We start from the raw sequence: 17,944 nt of genomic DNA on the forward strand, positions 1-17,944 counted from the left end.
TCTGCATCATGGTAGTTCCATGTAACAGTACCAATCACCTGGTGACACGTCCAGCCCACGGTGTGACCTGGGATGTCTCCAGGACAGTCACTGTTTTGCCTTGATAGAGGAGAGCATGCTTGTGATGCAAAGGCTCTTAACACTGAACTACAGTGTTTGTCCTTTCTCGTTCATGATGTCAATACCAAAGTGGCCTACAGAGTTGTCTCATATGTGATGATCGTTCTCAACTCTGGCACTGAAATCTCCTAGCAGGAATAGGCGCGACCAGCCTGGTCTAGTTCCTCGTGTAATAGGTCTCTGGACTGTATGTCAGAGCACATACTGGGAGCATAAATGCTCAAGATGTTAACTGGACTGGAAGTGATTGAGAGATGAATGGAAAGCAAGCATTCTGAACCCTCAGTTGGCAGTTCTGTTGCAGACAGAAGGAAGTTCCTTACAGCTAATCATATGCCATGAATATGTGGTACTTCAGGATACCTTCCTTGCCAGAAAAAGGTATAGCTCTCCTCTCACAGGCTGCCATTCAAAGAAAGTCTGATCTCCTGTAAAGCGTTGATGAAAGAGTTGAACATTTTTGACTCACAGTCAATGATGGCCATCTGTATGTTGTTTCTTTTCTTTCTTTATTGCCTCGTGCAGTTTTTCAGGTAGATAGCGGCGGGTCAACATTAAGGCTGCCTAGCTTAAGCTGAGACATGATGAGCTCTCCCACTGCCAAAAGCAACCTATAGCACTCGTACTTTATGCCAATCAGATAGAGCTTATAATTCATTCCGGCTGCCTCCCACGTTGCTTTTGCTGCATTAGCAGCACCAAAGTGACCTTTCTGGGGTACAAGCCTGGGGCAGTGTATATGGAGGTCCTGGGCTGCCTAGACAACAAGACTCCTCTCTCAGACTCGCTGATGTGGTCCAGAGGGAAGCAGAGCAATATGTTTGGCACCAGCTTGGCTGCAGGAGTTGCAAGAATTAGGCATACATGGCACCATCCAACAGTCTTAGGGATTCTACTCTGGATCTGCATAGAGTTTACTCCTTAGCCTTTTCTTCTCCCAAAGATGTCCCGCAAGGCAGCGGATAGATACTATTATTCAGGATTTGCTCCAAAAGCCTTTCTCACAAATGTGTACAGTGGTACGTCAGGTTACAGATGCTTCAGGCATAGCTGTCAACGTTTCCCTTTTTTAAAGGGACATTCCCTTATTCCGAATAGAATTCCTCGCAAGAAAAGGGAAAAGTTGACAGCTATGGCTTCAGGTTACAGACTCCGCTAACCCAGAAATAGTACCTCGGGTTAAGAACTTTGCTTCAGGATGAGAACAGAAATCGCGCAGCGGCAGCGGGAGGCCCCATTAGCTAAAGTGGTACCTCGGGTTAAGAACAGTTTCAGGTTAAGAACGGACCTCCAGAACGAATTAAGTTCTTAACCCAAGGTACCACTGTATAGCCACAAAGCAGCAGAGGTTTAGGATCAGAGTCTTCTGTCTCCAAGATGGGCTATCTTCCTAGGTCGATGAGCCCCATCTGCCACCTACTTCCCTCTACAGCACTGCAGAAACTACCTTCTTGACAATTGGACCTGTAATTGGTCTCATGTGCTCAATCCACTGAGGCCCGTCTACGCATGCAGGAGAAGTCCCTAACTAAATGATGGTTTGAGGCCTATCGTCTACCCTCACATGGTTTAGCCAGCCAGTTGAAGTTGTTTCCTGTGGTGTGGCCACTGTCAAATGCTGGCTGCTTCTAGGATCCACAGGTGAGAGCTGAATGCAGGATGGGGACCAAAGGTGGGCAAATTACCCCAGAAGAAGCATGATGTGTGGTCCCCCCTCCCACCAGAGGTACTAACCCTACCCTAAAACCCCACACACCCCAGGAGAGGATTAGGGTTTGGGGAATGTGGGCTGTGAGGAGTGTGTGTTTCTAAAAGGTTGCTGTAGACACAGGTGTTTCAAGAGGAAAGAGTCAAAGGACACTCATCACACACACCCCTCTGCTCCTTTGCCCACACTGCAGAATACGCACACATCACTTACTTATGTAGCTTTCAAATTGTCAGTGGTTTGGAGTGGACAGTTCCACTGTAAACCAGCTGGTGCTATAGGAACGTAGGAAGCTGCCTTATGGTTAAATTGTTCCACCTAGTCCAGTACTGATTCTGGTCCAACTTCAGAGTCCTAAACAGAGCTCCAGCATTACCTGCTATCTGATGCTTTATAGAACAGCACAGGCATGTTCCATGTCTGGGTGGTACACTTTAACTTTTTGTTGCAGGTCGCACTTGTTTTTGTTGGATTAAGTCATTGGTTCTCAAGCTTTTTTCCCTCTGAACCATACTTTCAGAATAAAAATAGGCTTGCGCCACACCAAAGTTTTTATTGATAGGAAAGACACTGGAAATCAAAAATAAACAGTGCTTCGCAGTGCTTGATACTTAATGTAGAACACAACTGAGCTAATCATATGATCATGGGACACCCAGGAAGTGCAGCTATGTAAGGACATGAATCATTCCCCAAATATAATATTGATTGTCCTTGAATCTTCCTTCCACACTTGCAATCCTCAAAGTGCCACACCCTTTGAGAACCACTGGATTAAGTGCTGCTAGGACCTTGGTTTGAAAGAGACCTGGAGATCCCCTGCTGAAGAAGACATTCTTGCAGACAAGAGTTGCCATATTTTGATTTCATAAATATTGTTTGAGACCAGCAGGTTTCCCTCACTTGCCAGGCTTTGGGGAGGGAGTAAAGAGCTCTGACAGTGTCCCAGAGCTCTCACACCACCTTCCCAGACCCCAGTAAACAGCCTCATGGGGAGGGCAGTTTTGGGGGTTCCTGGCTTGTGCAATGTTGCCTTTGTGCAAAAACCCCCAGAGCCGAACCCTTGCACACATGGCAGGCCCACCGTACTCCTTTTCTCCTCCCATTATTTTTAGTTGCTGTTTTTTGCCTTTGGTGCACATGCAACAATGGACATGTTCAGTTCAGATGGTGGCTTGTTTAAATACGACAGGTGTCTTTGTCTCCCTTTTTGCCTAATGCAATTACAGGTGGAACCTGCCCCCACAAGAGATCATTTTGTCATGAGGGCTTGGCAAAGCAGAAGGAGGAACTAGCTATTTATGTAGGGCATCTACAGTTATACAACCAATTTTTATGACTCCGCAAACTGTGGGGAAGAAGGTTTGAAGAAACCTTCACAACCACTTAGTTTTCTTTTCGCAAGAGCTATGTGCAAAAATAAAAGTGTGACGTGATCACTGCCCAGAGGGCTGATGGCTTTCGTGAGATATGAAGAGAGGCCTGGCAACTGCCTTATGTAGAGGCAGTCCTTCCAACTCTCTTAATCTGTTTGTGGCTCTTCTTGTTAAGGATTATCTTAATGTTGTAACAAGGTGAGTTTAAAATGCATAGGACAGAGCAGACTGTGTTTGGAAACTGAAATGGATTAACGGAATGAGCCAGAGCCTACTGTTTTTCTCCATGCATCCTGTTTTTCCATTTGTTTTTTTCTGATTGGCTTCTTGGTGGTCTGCCTTCTTGTGCAGGTATACTCTGCCTCTCAGAGAAATTTCATGATCTAATTGTCATTGTCTGCTCCCTCGATGGCTTTACGCAGGGACACATGAATCCATTTGCCAAGTTCACCACCACCGTCACTTCTCTCTGGCAAACGCCATAGGTCGCCAGCACACATTCACTGAGCTACAGGCTGCTACTTTCTCCCTTGACCCAGTGTTAGAAACTCAGATATATAAGCTACAGGTAGGTGCCAAATGGCTCCTTAAACCAGGGTTACAGTCACCAAAATGGAATGCCTAGTGGCTATTTTGGGGCCAGATGACTCGAAAGCCTTATACAGTCGTACCTTAGTTCTTGAAAGCCTTGGTACTCATATGTTTTGGCTCGTGAATGCCAAAAACCCAAAAGTGTTTCGGTTTTTGAACATTTTTCGGAAGCTGGATGTCCGACACTGCTTCTGCTTCAATGCAGGAAGCTCCTGCGGCCAAACGGAAGCTGTGCCTTGGTTTTCGAATGTTTTGGAAGTCAAACGGACTTCCGGAACAGATTACGTTTGAGAACCAAGGTATGACTGTATTTCAATATGACTTTTTGGTTTCTGAAATTCGTTTCGGTAAAATATAACAGATAGAATTCTATAGGATGTGGAATTAGTGTGTGAAAACAGTCAAGATCCAAGGATCCCCAGGCATGCACTCCAGATGGTAGAGATGTGAGGCATCATCCTGGTGCCCAGGCACCTTAATTTGATCACAAGTGGCCAATAGCCAGGTGCAAAATGCACCTGGCAAATTTTGAACACTGCTCCTGGCACCACCATGTGCTCAGCATGTGTTGCATGCTTTCTTGGGAACTTGTGGGTAACAGTCATAGAATCATAGAATCATAGAGTTGGAAGAGACCACAAGGGCGATCGAGTCCAACCCCCTGCCAAGCAGGAAACACCATCAGAGCACTCCTGACATATGGTTGTCAAGCCTCTGCTTAAAGACCTCCAAAGAAGGAGACTCCACCACACTCCTTGGCAGCAAATTCCACTGTCGAACAGCTCTTACTGTCAGGAAGTTCTTCCTAATGTTTAGGTGGAATCTTCTTTCTTGTAGTTTGGATCCATTGCTCCGTGTCCGCTTCTCTGGAGCAGCAGAAAACAACCGTTCTCCCTCCTCTATGTGACATCCTTTTATATATTTGAACATGGCTATCATATCACCCCTTAACCTCCTCTTCTCCAGGCTAAACATGCCCAGCTCCCTTAGCCGTTCCTCATAAGGCATCATTTCCAGGCCTTTGACCATTTTGGTTGCCCTCCTCTGGACACGTTCCAGTTTGTCAGTGTCCTTCTTGAACTGTGGTGCCCAGAACTGGACACAGTACTCCAGGTGAGGTCGGACCAGAGCAGAATACAGTGGCACTATTACTTCCCTTGATCTAGATGCAATACTCCTATTGATGCAGCCCAGAATTGCATTGGCTTTTTTAGCTGCCGCGTCACACTGTTGGCTCATGTCAAGTTTGTGGTCAACCAAGACTCCTAGATCCTTTTCACATGTACTGCTCTCAAGCCAGGTGTCACCCATCTTGTATTTGTGCCTCTCATTTTTTTTTGCCCAAGTGCAATACTTTACATTTCTCCCTGTTAAAATTCATCTTGTTTGTTTTGGCCCAGTTCTCTAATCTATCAAGGTCGTTTTGAAGTGTGATCCTGTCCTCTGGGGTGTTAGCCACCCCTCCCAGTTTGGTGTCATCTGCAAATTTGATCAGAATGCCCTTGAGTCCATCATCCAAGTCGTTGATAAAGATGTTGAATAAGACGGGGCCCACTAGTCACTCTTCTCCAGGATGAAGAGGAACCATTGATGGGAAGAGGAACCCTTTGGGTTTGGTCAGTCAGCCAGTTACAAATCCACTGAGTGGTAGCATAGTCAAGACCGCAGTAGTGTTATTAAATCCGCCTTGCTGTGCCCCTGAGCTCAAGCTTCCCCTACGCTGGAGTGCCCTTTGAGTGCAGAGGCAGAGAAAGCATCTGTTTCTCTGCACCCTCTCCGGCTTAGAAGTATTATGGGATGAGAGCTTTTTCTCTGATCCCACCATCCACTTTCCCAGCTATAGAGCCTGAGAGAGGAGCAGATCCACACCCCACAAAAAAAGCCTCCTGTTACATCTCAGAGATGTAGCATGAGGCCTGTGGAGTAAAAGGTCATGGTAACAACCTTTTTTTGGGTTGTGAAGGAAAGAGGCAATCCCAGGTGGCAGAGGCACATTGGCTTGCCACCGTGCCCTATGGCATTCTGAGTTTGGGCTGCGTGTCAGGCACAGAGGCAGGTTAGTAACAGTGCAGCATCAGCCGCCCCCTTCCATTTCTGTGGCGTAATGGTTAGAGTGATGGACTCTGACCTGAGAGAGCAGGGTTTGAACCCCCACTCAGCCATGAAGCTCACTGGGTGACCTTGGGCCAGTCATCATCTCTTAGCCTAACCTGCCTCACAGGGCTGTCGTGGGGGTGAAACGGGGAGAAGAAAAACCATGTACACCACTTTGAGATCCTTGGAAGAAAAGGCAGCATAGAAACCAAATTTAAAAAAACGGAGAGGGTTGTTATAATCTGTCTTGCTTTGCTCACTGTGAGCTGCAGAAGGTCTGTATATTTGCCTTTCCCCTTTATATAGCAGGGCTTTGTCATGAAGTCCATTGAGAGCGTTTGCTTCTATATCTAAGTATTCAAATGGCTCAAGAGAAGAGACACCGCGCCATCAAAAATATTAGAAACAAGTAGATAAGTGAATAGTCAATCACTGCCTATTGAAGATGAGAAGGCGAAGCACTAGAGTTTGGAGTGATATTTGTACGACAGTAAGGGTTGTGGGAGAGGGGAGGAAGTCATAGCTGTCAACTTTTCCTTTTTCTTGCGAGGAATCCTATTCAGAATAAGGAAATTTCCCTTAAGAAAAGGGAAACGTTGACAGCTATGGAGGAAGTGAGACCCCTTCCATTGGCCTGCCTGGGACCAGCTTGAATATGGCTTCTCTCTTCCCATGGCTGTTCTATCAGGTCACCATAAGAATTTCTGTAACATTATTTAAATACAGTGGTACCTTCGGGTTAAGAACTTAATTCGTTCTGGAAGTCCGTTCTTAACCTGAAACTGTTCTTAACCTGAGGTACCACTTTAGCTAATGGGGCCTCCCGCTGCTGCCGCATGATTTCTTTTCTCATCCTGAAGCAAAGTTCTTAACCTGAGGTACTATTTTTGGGTTAGTGGAGTCTGTAACCTAAAGCATCTGTAACCCGAGGTACCACTGTATTAGTAGCTAAATTGCCTCTATTTTCCCATGACTCAGGCATCTTTTCTTCTTTTTGCATCATGGCCTCTGCCTGTGTTTTGTTTTTATACTAGTTTATAAAGAGTACACCTTGTATTCTCCAAGCCATACTGTATTAGTAGCTAAATTGCCTGTATTTTCCCATGACTCCAGCATCATTTCACATCATGGGTAAGCCTCTGCCTGTGATTTTTTTTATATTAGTTTATAAAGAGTACACCATGTATTCTTAAATTATTAATTATTAATTAATTAGTTTCTTCATCAATTAATTCTTACTTAATTAGAGTTTAGGGACTGCTTGTATCAGAAGACTTGTATACTACAGTACCTAGCGTGTCAAGCCAGCTTCATCATTAAAGTTGAATGAGTCAGTTAGGTTTTTATCTCTATCTCTTAAACACTTCCTGCTGCACTAGATGTACTATCAGAAATCTGTGTCCATGCTTTTACTGACACAAATGTGAGTTGCAACACCCTTTCGCCGCTGACTTTTCCGTAAGTTGGTGTGGGTGTTGTGAGCTATGAAGGAACCAGGCAGTGTTGAACCCCCAAAACATGGGACCTTTCACGAGAAGCAAAAGGGAGAATACCGTCTTAAAACAATGGGTTTTTCTAGGTGCTTACTGTCTTTTGCAGGTATGACAAAACTGGATGGCAGTAGGGCTTTATCCCAAAACATGGAGCGCTGCAATGTCACATCTTCAAGGGATTGCCTCCACTTAAAATATGTCTAGTGAAATGCACACAAGGCAGTTTTACACTTGTGATGTTTGAAAACTTCTTAATGTGTCTGACTACATGTCTCTTTTATGGCCTACTTTGCTTCTTCATACTCAGTTTCCATGGTACACAGGATCACCAGTTGAATTAAGTGGAACAGGAATTCTTTATGCTCGTTAACCATAAAACTTGTAGAGCAACTGGTAAGGGTGCTTGCATAATTTGTCAGCTGTATTTTTTATTAGATGATATTGTCAGTTTTTCCCTTACCTTGTCATATTCCCCACCTTTGCCTAATGTTTTTTATACTGAAATCCATTAAACTGAACAATACTAGGTAGTACTTGAATAAGCTTGTGACAACTCATATCACATTCTGAATATAGGTTTGTGCAATTGTATTCTTTGTTTCTGAACATGGTACAAGGTACTAATATTCATATAACAAACAGAATCATGCCTTGTATGTGTGTGTAGATAGATAGATAGATAGATAGGTCATTTGACTTCTACCCTTCAAATACTTTTAGTTTATGAGATATCTTTTTAAGAAGAGCAGTTTGTCAAACCCTAGATTACCAGCAATTCAAATTATTAAGGCTAAAGGTCTTCCAGGATTTGGCAATACACAGTGGCGTAGCGTGGGTTGTCAGCACCCGGGGCAAGGCAAGTAATTTGCACCCCCTAACCCGTGGATTTGCGCCCCCTAACCCTACCCCTAACCCTAACCCCCAGATGTTGCGCCCGGTGTGGCCAGCCCCCCCTGCACCCCCCACGCTACGCCACTGGCAATACAATCCCTGGCTGTTGTTAAACAATGAGAAATAAGTTCTTTACTTTTCAAATCCTGTTATGTTTCCATAAAAAGATTCAAAACTGCCAGGTAGAAAGATGGAATAATAGTTAGAATAGAATAGAATTTATTAATTTCGGTCACAGACCAGTTGCAGCTCACATTCAATATCAGGGGAGTCATAAAACACGATAGGGATACATTTGAATTTGCAATTGGGTATAACATGGGCAATACAGATATAGCAGCAGTTAAAAATATGTAAGTTAAATCTTAATCACTAAAATATAACCTAAAATTTTCATTTAAGGCCTTAGTCATTATGGTAGCACAGCTTGTTCCCTAAGTTTTATGGCAGTTGCACAGAATTTGGCCACCTTTGGCATGATCTCTGGAATCTTGTCCTCTACCAGGGATTTTAGACATTGAAGTTCGGACCCATTTGGAGATTTTTGTATAGCAGGGGTGATAAATCCCGGGCATATATCCCCATAGAAACAACAGCGTAACAAGGCACGAGAGACAGTTTCTACCTTCATCAAGCCGCAGGGGCAGACTCGTTCTAAGTATGGTTTACCCTTGAATCTGCCCTGCAATAAGGCAGATGGCAGCTCGTTGAATCTAGCGAGGGTAAACGACTGCCTGTATTTAGGTATTTGTAATTTTGACAGATATTTTGCTGCGGTGAACCCTCTTTTCCATTGTCTTTTATTGCTGGGTGTTTATTCATCTCACTCACATGACATTGCAGTTCCACATCCCAAATTCGTTGGTGGATTATTGCTCTAGCTTTCTCATAACCTACAGCTATTGGGGCCTGTGGGGAAAACCCCAAGCCTCTTAGCTTTTTGTGCAGAAATAATAGTTTATTTAAGTTCTCCAAGAGATCTCAGTGAACACATTCCAAAAAACAGCCATCTTTGAGCAGTCCTGCCACATGTGTTTATACATACCCACTACGTGGCAGCCCCTCCAACACCGTGAAGATGCACCTGGATACAGAAAGGAGGGCTGTTGTGGAGTAAGGTACCAGCCACGTACAAACGTTAGAGAGAGGTCTTGAGTTTGACTTGACAAAGACTTGTATGGGTTCATGGCCTGCAGACCATTCCACTACTGTATGTCCCACCCTGACTTTTGACTCGGACACCAAAGGAGGCGTTAATAAGTTCACCTTCAAGGTAGAGACCAGTGAAAATTTCCGTAACTCTTTCTTCAGGACCACTGCCCACTGCATGGAACTAGTTGCAAAAATTAGCATGTCATGAGCATAGAGCCCCAAATCAGTATAAAGCTCCAATCTTGACTGCTATAGTTCCCTCAAGCATATGGCTAGTGGTTTCACAGTTAAAGCAAACAGTGGGAGCTGGGGACAGCCCTGCCTTGTCGACTTTGTGATAATTTCGCTGTACTCATCAAAGAATAGCAGGTTACCTACCTAACAATAGTTGCAAGATCACACTTGTCCTTGAAACATGTGATGTGTTGTGCCGGTGCCATCTCAATGTTAGAAGATTTTATTTACCTGTTTATTTGCTTGTTCTGTATTGTGAGTGCTTCTTAATTTGGTGGAATTGCATGCCTCATTTATTTTAAAATTTTAAAATAATTACCACCTATGTAAAGCAAAGTTCCCTGACACTTTTAGGCCCAGGGGAACCTTTTGAAATTCAAGTAACTCTAGTGAGCACTACAAAATACACATTTTATAGCAGAAAACCAACAACAACTGGTGATGCTCAGAAACACCACCCCCCCCCAAAAAAAACAGGTAACACACACACACACACACACACCAAAAAAACAAATAGACAAAAAAGTAGGCAACCCATCTCCCCAGCAAAAATAATAATATGAATTAAGTAAATATAAAAAATGGGGGATGAGCCTTGGTGGGTGGGTGAAGGTGACATAATGACCACAAGCACCAGCTTTGGGATTTCAAACTTATGACAACAATAAACTAAAAGCTAGTGCATGGTATTCTTGTCAAAGGCCTATACCGCCATTGTGACCAGACAGTATTTGAATGCACTTCATTACCCATTAATAAAACATACAAGGATGAAAGGGTTTTGTGTATGTTCATCTTGCAACACAATGCATTACAACATTACCAGCCATACTAGTTAATTTGCAGGTGGCATCTGTAGCGTTTGCTTATTTATTACAATGCATGTACATAGTTTATATGCTCTGGTAACCTCAAGGTTAGAGGCTCCTTTGGTGTACTCTGTGGGGAAAGTGTTTGGAAACTCAGCACTGCGGAATGCAATGGCAAGGCTATTAAACTGGTATCTGCTCAGGAGCTTATACAACTTGGGTTATTTGGTTAGACAACCAGTACTTTCTACTAGCCTGGTGTCAGGTTTCACCATAATATAGTGGTACCTTGGGTTAAGTACTTAATTCCTTCCGGAGGTCCGTACTTAACCTGAAACTGTTCTTAACCTGAAGCACCACTTTAGCCAATGGGGCCTCCCGCTGCCGCCGTGCCGCTGGAGCATGATTTCTGTTCTCATCCTGAAGCAAAGTTCTTAACCTGAAGCACTGTTTCTGGGTTAGTGGAGTATGTAACCTGAAGCGTATGTAACCCAAGGTACCACTGTACTGCCTTGGACTTCTTTATGAGCACCCACTGCTTGCAGCATTCTGCTTACTGACCAAGTTTCTATAATGCCACCCTGGCCAGGGAGAAAAGGCCATCAAGATGTATCAAAGGCTTCTTCCAAACCTAGAGCCAGAAAGGAGATGAACCCTACTCCATCTCTGTGATCATAGAGTTGGAAGATGCCACGAGGGAATGCAAGAATCTTTTACCCAATGTGGAGCTCAAACCTATGACCCTGGGATTAAGAGTCTCATGCTGTACCAACTGAGCTATCCAACTGAAGCCTGGATTGGTCTTGGCTCTGTGCTTATTAACAGCCATAACAGTGTCTGTCTCGGATCTCAAGCTTCAGAGATAGATGGAGGAGGCAAGGCATTCACTGACTTGATCTGGCATGTGCTCCACACCCGAAATGCCCACTGGACACAGAGACAAGACAATAAGGCAGTGCACCTCCCCCTTCCATTTCAAAGGGAAAAGGGAAGAGGTGTGTGGATTTGCCCCCCCCCCCCCAGTCTCACAGGTGCTCCTAGATTTGAGTATCCAGGAATGTAGGGGCAGAAGAAACTGATGTCTCTACTTCTCCCTTCCAAGTTAAGGTGGAGGTGTGTGGATTTGGTCCACCTCTGCACCCAAGCATTCTCATGTTGGAGTTCCCTTGACTGCAGTCGCAGAGAAAGCATCTGTTCTCCACCCTGCTACATCTTTTGAAATGTTATGGGGTGGGAGCTTTTTTCTGACCCACTCCCCTTTCTAGCCCCAAGCCTAGGGCCTAAGAAAAGACCAGGAGAACATCCTCTCATCTCTTGTGTTTCAGAGTTGTAGTACAAGATCAGGAACAAGCCTGGGGGCGGTTGGCAAGTATGGTCAGCAAAAATGTGTTGACCCTGTGATAAAGCAAAAAAATGTGAAGTACAGAAAGCCTACCCAATTGTAGATACCAAGCAAATAACAGACATCTCTACTCATTGAATTTATGGCTACTAGTCGATATTTATAAGCTGCTTCCCAACATGTTTCCGAAGCGGTGCATATTCACTTCTGAAACTCCTACTGAATATAGTAGGGCTTGTTAGTGAAACTTGTGCTGGTTATGGGAGAGGAGGCAGGAAATAGCAGTGAAAACTCCTTGATTGCACATCCAGAGTTAAAGTTACCTCACCCGTTAACAAGCAGTGCTCAGTATATTATTAGGGACATATAGATAGCACAAAACATAATGCAAGTGCCTTGACAGCTCCATCTCACGGCCCAACATCCAAGCAGCACACTCAATTGCATTGGTGCACAGCTCCATGTTATGGGATGGTACCACTAAATGGCATAGAAATACATTTGCCCCGATTGAGGTGATATGCCAAAACGTATATTGTATTGTTGTGTGTATTGCATTTTCTGACCCATTTTTGTATTTTCAGCATTATTTTGAAACTTGGCTTCGAGTTTTCAGAGTGCTGCCCTTCTCTTTTATTTTGAGCTTTACTTGCCTTTAAAATATCTGGGCGCAGGATGTCAGAATGTCTGAAGGAGTACCCCTTAATGTGTATACCGCCACCGTCCCCAACGTTGGGGTCTGGCAGCTTGAGGTTTTCTGTATATGCTCAGAATTGGGCCCAAACCATTTCCTTACTTGCAACTTCCCTTTGAAACTCCTTTTTGAAATAGGAATGTCTTCCAGGAGAAAGGTTAAGTCTTTTTTGTTTTTGTTTCTTATAAAAAAATATTATATAGATTGATGCTGGTGCTGATTTTATTTATCTATTTTGATAGTTTTGTCAAATTGAACTTTAAATGTTTTGTAGGTTGGGTTGTGGAAAAACAGAATAAAAAGATCTGTCTTGTGCTTCTGTAACCATCTATAGGTTAGCGTCCTCATTTGGTTTTATGTCTGTTTAACGTCCTATTTGTGTCTTTAGTCAGCTGATTACACGTTATGTGACTACATCAGTCTCTCTCCCATGGCTTTTTCCAGAACCCATGAATGTGGTTTCTGTCAACAACAGTATTCCTGTATTGTGTTCATTTGTATGTCTTGAACCCTTTTAGGAGCCTCTGCTTTGTTTTGTTTTGTTTTGTTTTGTTTTGTTTTGTTTTGTTTTGTTTTGTTTTGTTTTGTTTTGTTTTGTTTTGTTTTGTTTTGTTTTGCTTTGCTTTTTTTTCTTAAACCCTAATCTGTGTAGTTCTAGGATCCTATAGCAAATAAATAGGGTGACATTGCCAACAAATACAATAAATGATCACCCTCATGTCATTCTAAAGTTTGTGTAGAATGGGGCCAAGATGCATAATGCAGCCTGTTCATAAGACATGCTGTTTGATCACACTCTGCCGACCCATTCAAAGGTGAGAGCAGGATACTGAGAAACGTGTGCTCTTTCAATCAGTGTTGTAGGTTTTCCATGAAAAAACGTTGCATTTCAGAATATTATTTTCAGTCACTGACATGTTTACATGATGGATTTCAACCGTATTGAGTAATGCAAGTATGCCACATGGTTGATTAAACATCTCAATATCTAAAACTAGCTGATCTACTAACATGATTTAATTAACAAATTGCCATTTGTTCCAATTGAGGGCTAAAGAGTAGTTTTCACTGAGAAAAAAGCAGCGGGACTAAGAGGAAGTGTGGATAAGCCCTGTGTGGGAGCACATATAGTAGAAAACTTTCTGCTACACATCATCCTTTGGACCTTTCTAGGACAGTAAAACACTTTTCCATGACCATACAGAATATCCAGATCGCATGCAAACTTTTTTCTAGTCCCTTTTCTAGTTAATGCACACATACACTTATTTCAAGACTTTCCCTAGACCTGGCTTATGTTAAACATAGTCAGAAAACAAATAAAAGATATGAGTATGTGTATAACTGAAATTGCCACCCAAGTCTATTTAAAGTTTGTCAACATGCATGGGCTAAACTATCTCTACAGTGCTGGTCTATGAATGTATTGCCTCTGCGTTCATAACTTAAAAAAAAAAATGTGTGCAAGTCTCTAATCGTGTTTTTTTTATATGTCTTTGAATTAAAACATGTCTCTGTTTCACATCAGGCCTGCATATATTATCATATAAAGATAGGCGTATTGGATGTATGTTAATAGCCCAGCAAATTTAAAAACGCCTTCCAAGTACAGTGGTACCTCGGGTTACAGACACTTCAGGTTACAGACTCTGCTAACCCAGAAATAGTACCTTGAGTTAAGAACTTTGCTTCAGGATGAGAAGAGAAATCGTGCAGTGGCAGCGGGAGGGCCCATTAGCTAAAGTGGTACCTCAGGTTAAGAACAGTTTCAGGTTAAGAACGGACCTCCAGAACAAATTAAGTTCTTAACCAGAGGTACCACTGTATGTACACCTGACCAACACTCTGCGTTTCTCTGTGGAAATGTGTGATCAGGGTGGATTTAACTATGAACAGTGCTGCATGATGGGCCAAAGCTAGTAGAATCTTTTCAGAGCAAACTTCAAGCGTACATTTCATCTGAAGCAAGTGCAAAGTGTTCCGTCTTTCTGAAGGGTTAATATATCCACTAGCAGCTACTATTTAATATTATTATTATTTATTAAATTTGCATACTGCCCATCATCTATAGTAGCGCTCAGGGCAGTTCGCAACAAGCCACTAGGCCTGTTACTATGGGAACAGGCGGGCCTTCCTATTTACCCCTCAGGGACTCCTCAGAGTTTAGCACAGGCTTTTGTAGGTTTCCCACCAAAAAAAGGGGGTGCTGTGAATTTGACGTCTCACCTCCCAAGAGACAGTTCTTCTAACACCGCTCAGAAGATGAAGTGTCCCTTTATATTGTGTATATAACTAAGTTATTTTTTAAAAAGACTGAAGGGTGAGAAGACTCAAAAGAGCCTGTCCCCCCCTCTTGTCATCGCCTTTCCTTGAAATGAGCCATTTTTAGTGAGGGTCCTTGGTTTCTAATGAAGGAGCTTTTTTGAATCCTGGAAGAGCTTGGAGGAAAGGCTGTAAAGGAGGAAAGGCCTAGAAGAGAGCCCGAAGGCGCCCGTTCCTTCAAAAAACACATTTCTCGATGGGGTTGAGAGGACTGGAGAAATGGATGGGCCATCTCCCCAGGGAGACATGGAGGGAGATCATGGCCTACATGGAAGGAGGGCACACGCCTTCGCGGCAGGGAGGAGAACGCCAAGAGGCGCCCAGGCGGCACGGGGCAGAGCTGGTGATCAACGTTTTGAAAGAGAAGAGCGGGCCGAGCTCGCCGAGGAGAGGCGCCGAAAAGGAGCAGCCCCGAGACAGGGGAGAGGGGCGACCCAACGGCCAGAGCGGAATAGCATTGTCTTTGGAGGGATCCGCGGAGGTAACCCGTGGTCCCAAAGGGTTTTAACGGGGGCCTTCTCAACGTGGCACGTTAATGGCTTCCGTGGTGCCCAGAATGATGTTCCCATCGCACGCCGTCCTGTTTGCAGGCTTTCCTTCATCATCCTGTGAGGACAGGATGCTGGGCTAGGTGGGCCTTGGGCCGGATCCGGCCAGGCTCTCCTCACATTCTTAATGCGCCATTTGGGGGCACCAAATCTGGAGAGTAGTATGGGGAGAGTGCCTTTCAGCGCCTTGACAGCTAAATTACACGGTGCTGCAGGGCACTGTCTCCCTCCGCCCCCCCCCCCAGTGCTATCTACCGTATTTTTCGCCCTATAGGACACACCGGCCCATAGGACGCACCTAGTTTTTGGGGGGGGAAATCAAGGAAAAAATTTTTATTTCCCCCCCAGGTTTGCGCAGCCATCCCCAAGCTAGAAGAGGGAGACAGAGCGCTCCGTCTCCCTCTTCTGCCTTCAGGGACAGCCTCTCTAGCCTCCGTGGGGCAGTGGCTTGCCCTGCTGTCCCCCGAGTTTGTGGGGCTGGCGGGGGGGGGGGGAGAAGCAAGCTTGCTTCTCCCCCCCGCCTGCCTCCAGATCAGGTCGGGGAATAGCGGGGTGGCGGCGCTCCACCTCCCCACTATCCCGCGAGCTTGTGGGGCTGGCGGGGGGGGGGGAAGCAAGCTTGCTCCCCCCCCCCGCCAGCCTCCAGACCAGGTCGAGGAATAGCGGGGTGGCGGCGCTGCGCCTCCCCGCTGTCCCCTGAGCTTTTGGGCTGCAGGTTGCTGCCCGCAAGCCTTGCAAGCCCGCGGGACCTCCCGCTGGGCTTGCAAGACTTGCAGATAGCTTCCTGAAGCCTGGAGAGCGAGAGGGGTCGGTGCGCACCGACCCCTCTCGCTCTCCAGGCTTCAGCGAAAGCCTGCATTCGCCCCATAGGACGCACACACATTTCCCCTTCATTTTTGGAGGGGAAAAAGTGCGTCCTATAGGGCGAAAAATACGGTAATATCTATATGAAACCTCTGGGAGTGATCATTGGGATCATTGCCATGGGTATGCTATGTCTCCTTAGCGTCTTAACTGAGAAAGGTTGCATGGCCCCTGGGGCATTACTTGGACGCAGTGGTGAGATGGATGAAGAAGAACATGGTGAGCTTAAATCCTGGCAGAACAGAGGCACTGTGGGTGAGCAGTTCCCACATCCAATAAATTGGTCAATTGCTTGCTCTGGGCGGGGCTGCACTGCTCCTTGAAGGAGCAGGTTTGCAGTCTGGCAGGTGCTCTGTCAATGGAGGTGCAGGTAGTTTCTGTAGCTAGGAGTACCTTTTACCAACTGCAGTTGGTATGGCAAATACAACCATTCCTGGACCAGCAGAGTCTCGCCACAGTAGTTTATGCATTTGTTATTTCAAGAACGGAATAGTGGAATGTGCTTTATGTGGCACCTGATCCGGAAGCTGCCGTTCAGTCAGATTGTTGCAATGTGATTGCTGACAAAAGTGAGGCCTTGTCAGCATATAACACCTGCGCTTAGAGATATGCACTGGTTGCCAATTTGCTGCTGGGCCAGGTTCAAGTGTGTTAGTATTTTTAAAGCCCTTAACAACTTGGGGCCAGTTTCTTTATCAGATTGCCTTACCCCATATATGCCCATATTGACAGCTTTGATCTGTAGAACTGGCCCCGTTAAAGGTGCCACATAATACCTGTTGCACATTTGTAAGAAATTGATATTTAGTTGTGGCAGCACCTACTCTCCGGAACTCCCTTCCTATTGACACCAGGCAGGTGCCTTCTAGAAATGCTTTTATTTAGACAAGCCTACCCAGACATGTAGGGATGTGGGTGGCGCTGTGGGTTAAACCACAGAGCCTAGGACGTGCTGATCAGAAGGTCGGTGGTTCGAATCCCCGTGCTGGGGTGAGCTCCCGTTGCTCGGTCCCTGCTCCTGCCAACCTAGCAGTTCGAAAGCACATCAAAGTGCAAGGAGATAAATAGGTACCGCTCCTGCGGGAAGGTAAACGGTGTTTCCGTGCGCTGCTCTGGTTCGCCAGAAGTGGCTTAGTCATGCTGGCCACATGACCCGAAAGCTGTACGCCGGCTCCCTTGGCCAATAAAGCGAGATGAGCGCCACAACCCCAGAGTCGGCCACGACTGGACCTAATGGTCAGGGGTCCCTTTACCTTTACTTTACCCAGACATGTAGCATGTTGATGTATGCTTTACTCCAGGCATCCCCAACCTGCTGCCCTCCAGATGTTTTGGCCTACAACTCCCATGATCCCTAGCGAACAGGACCAGTGGTCAGGGGTGATGGGAATTGTAGTCCAAAACATCTGGAGGGCTGAAGGTTGGAGATGCCTGCTTTAATCTGTTTATAATTTATTGCTGGTTCTAAATTTTTTTCGATGTTTTAAAGAGTTGGTTTCTACTGATACTTTTGTTGTTTTATTCTCTTTGTCAACTGCTTTGAGGTTTTGGAGCTTTATTTTACAATCAAGCAGTGTATAAACTTTATGAAATAAATAAAATAGCACATGTTCCTGGGCATCAGGGAATAAAATGCAACATTTAAATACAAGGCAGAAATTAAAAGCATCAACAAGAGCAATAAAATGCAGCATAAGACACCATTT

General features: G+C 44.9%; 1 protein-coding gene across 2 annotated transcripts in view; it reads left to right on the top strand.

The window, feature by feature from the left end:
• SPTLC3 (serine palmitoyltransferase long chain base subunit 3) overlaps positions 1 to 17,944 on the top strand; it is a 61,311-nt gene that overhangs the window by 3,844 nt on the left and 39,523 nt on the right. The window contains exon 1 of one of the 2 annotated variants that reach the window (XM_081857118.1): positions 14,641 to 15,307. The exons of the other annotated variant lie outside the window; for it this stretch is intronic. Coding sequence (XP_081713244.1) covers positions 15,023 to 15,307 — 285 coding nt within the window. The 5' untranslated portion in view covers positions 14,641 to 15,022. Of the gene's footprint in view, positions 1 to 14,640; positions 15,308 to 17,944 lie in introns of those variants that run through there. 2 annotated transcript variants of the gene reach the window in all.

The sequence above is a fragment of the Podarcis erhardii genome (assembly GCF_964252035.2).
Source record: "Podarcis erhardii genome assembly, chromosome: 3".
In the NCBI taxonomy this organism is placed as follows: domain Eukaryota; kingdom Metazoa; phylum Chordata; class Lepidosauria; order Squamata; family Lacertidae; genus Podarcis; species Podarcis erhardii.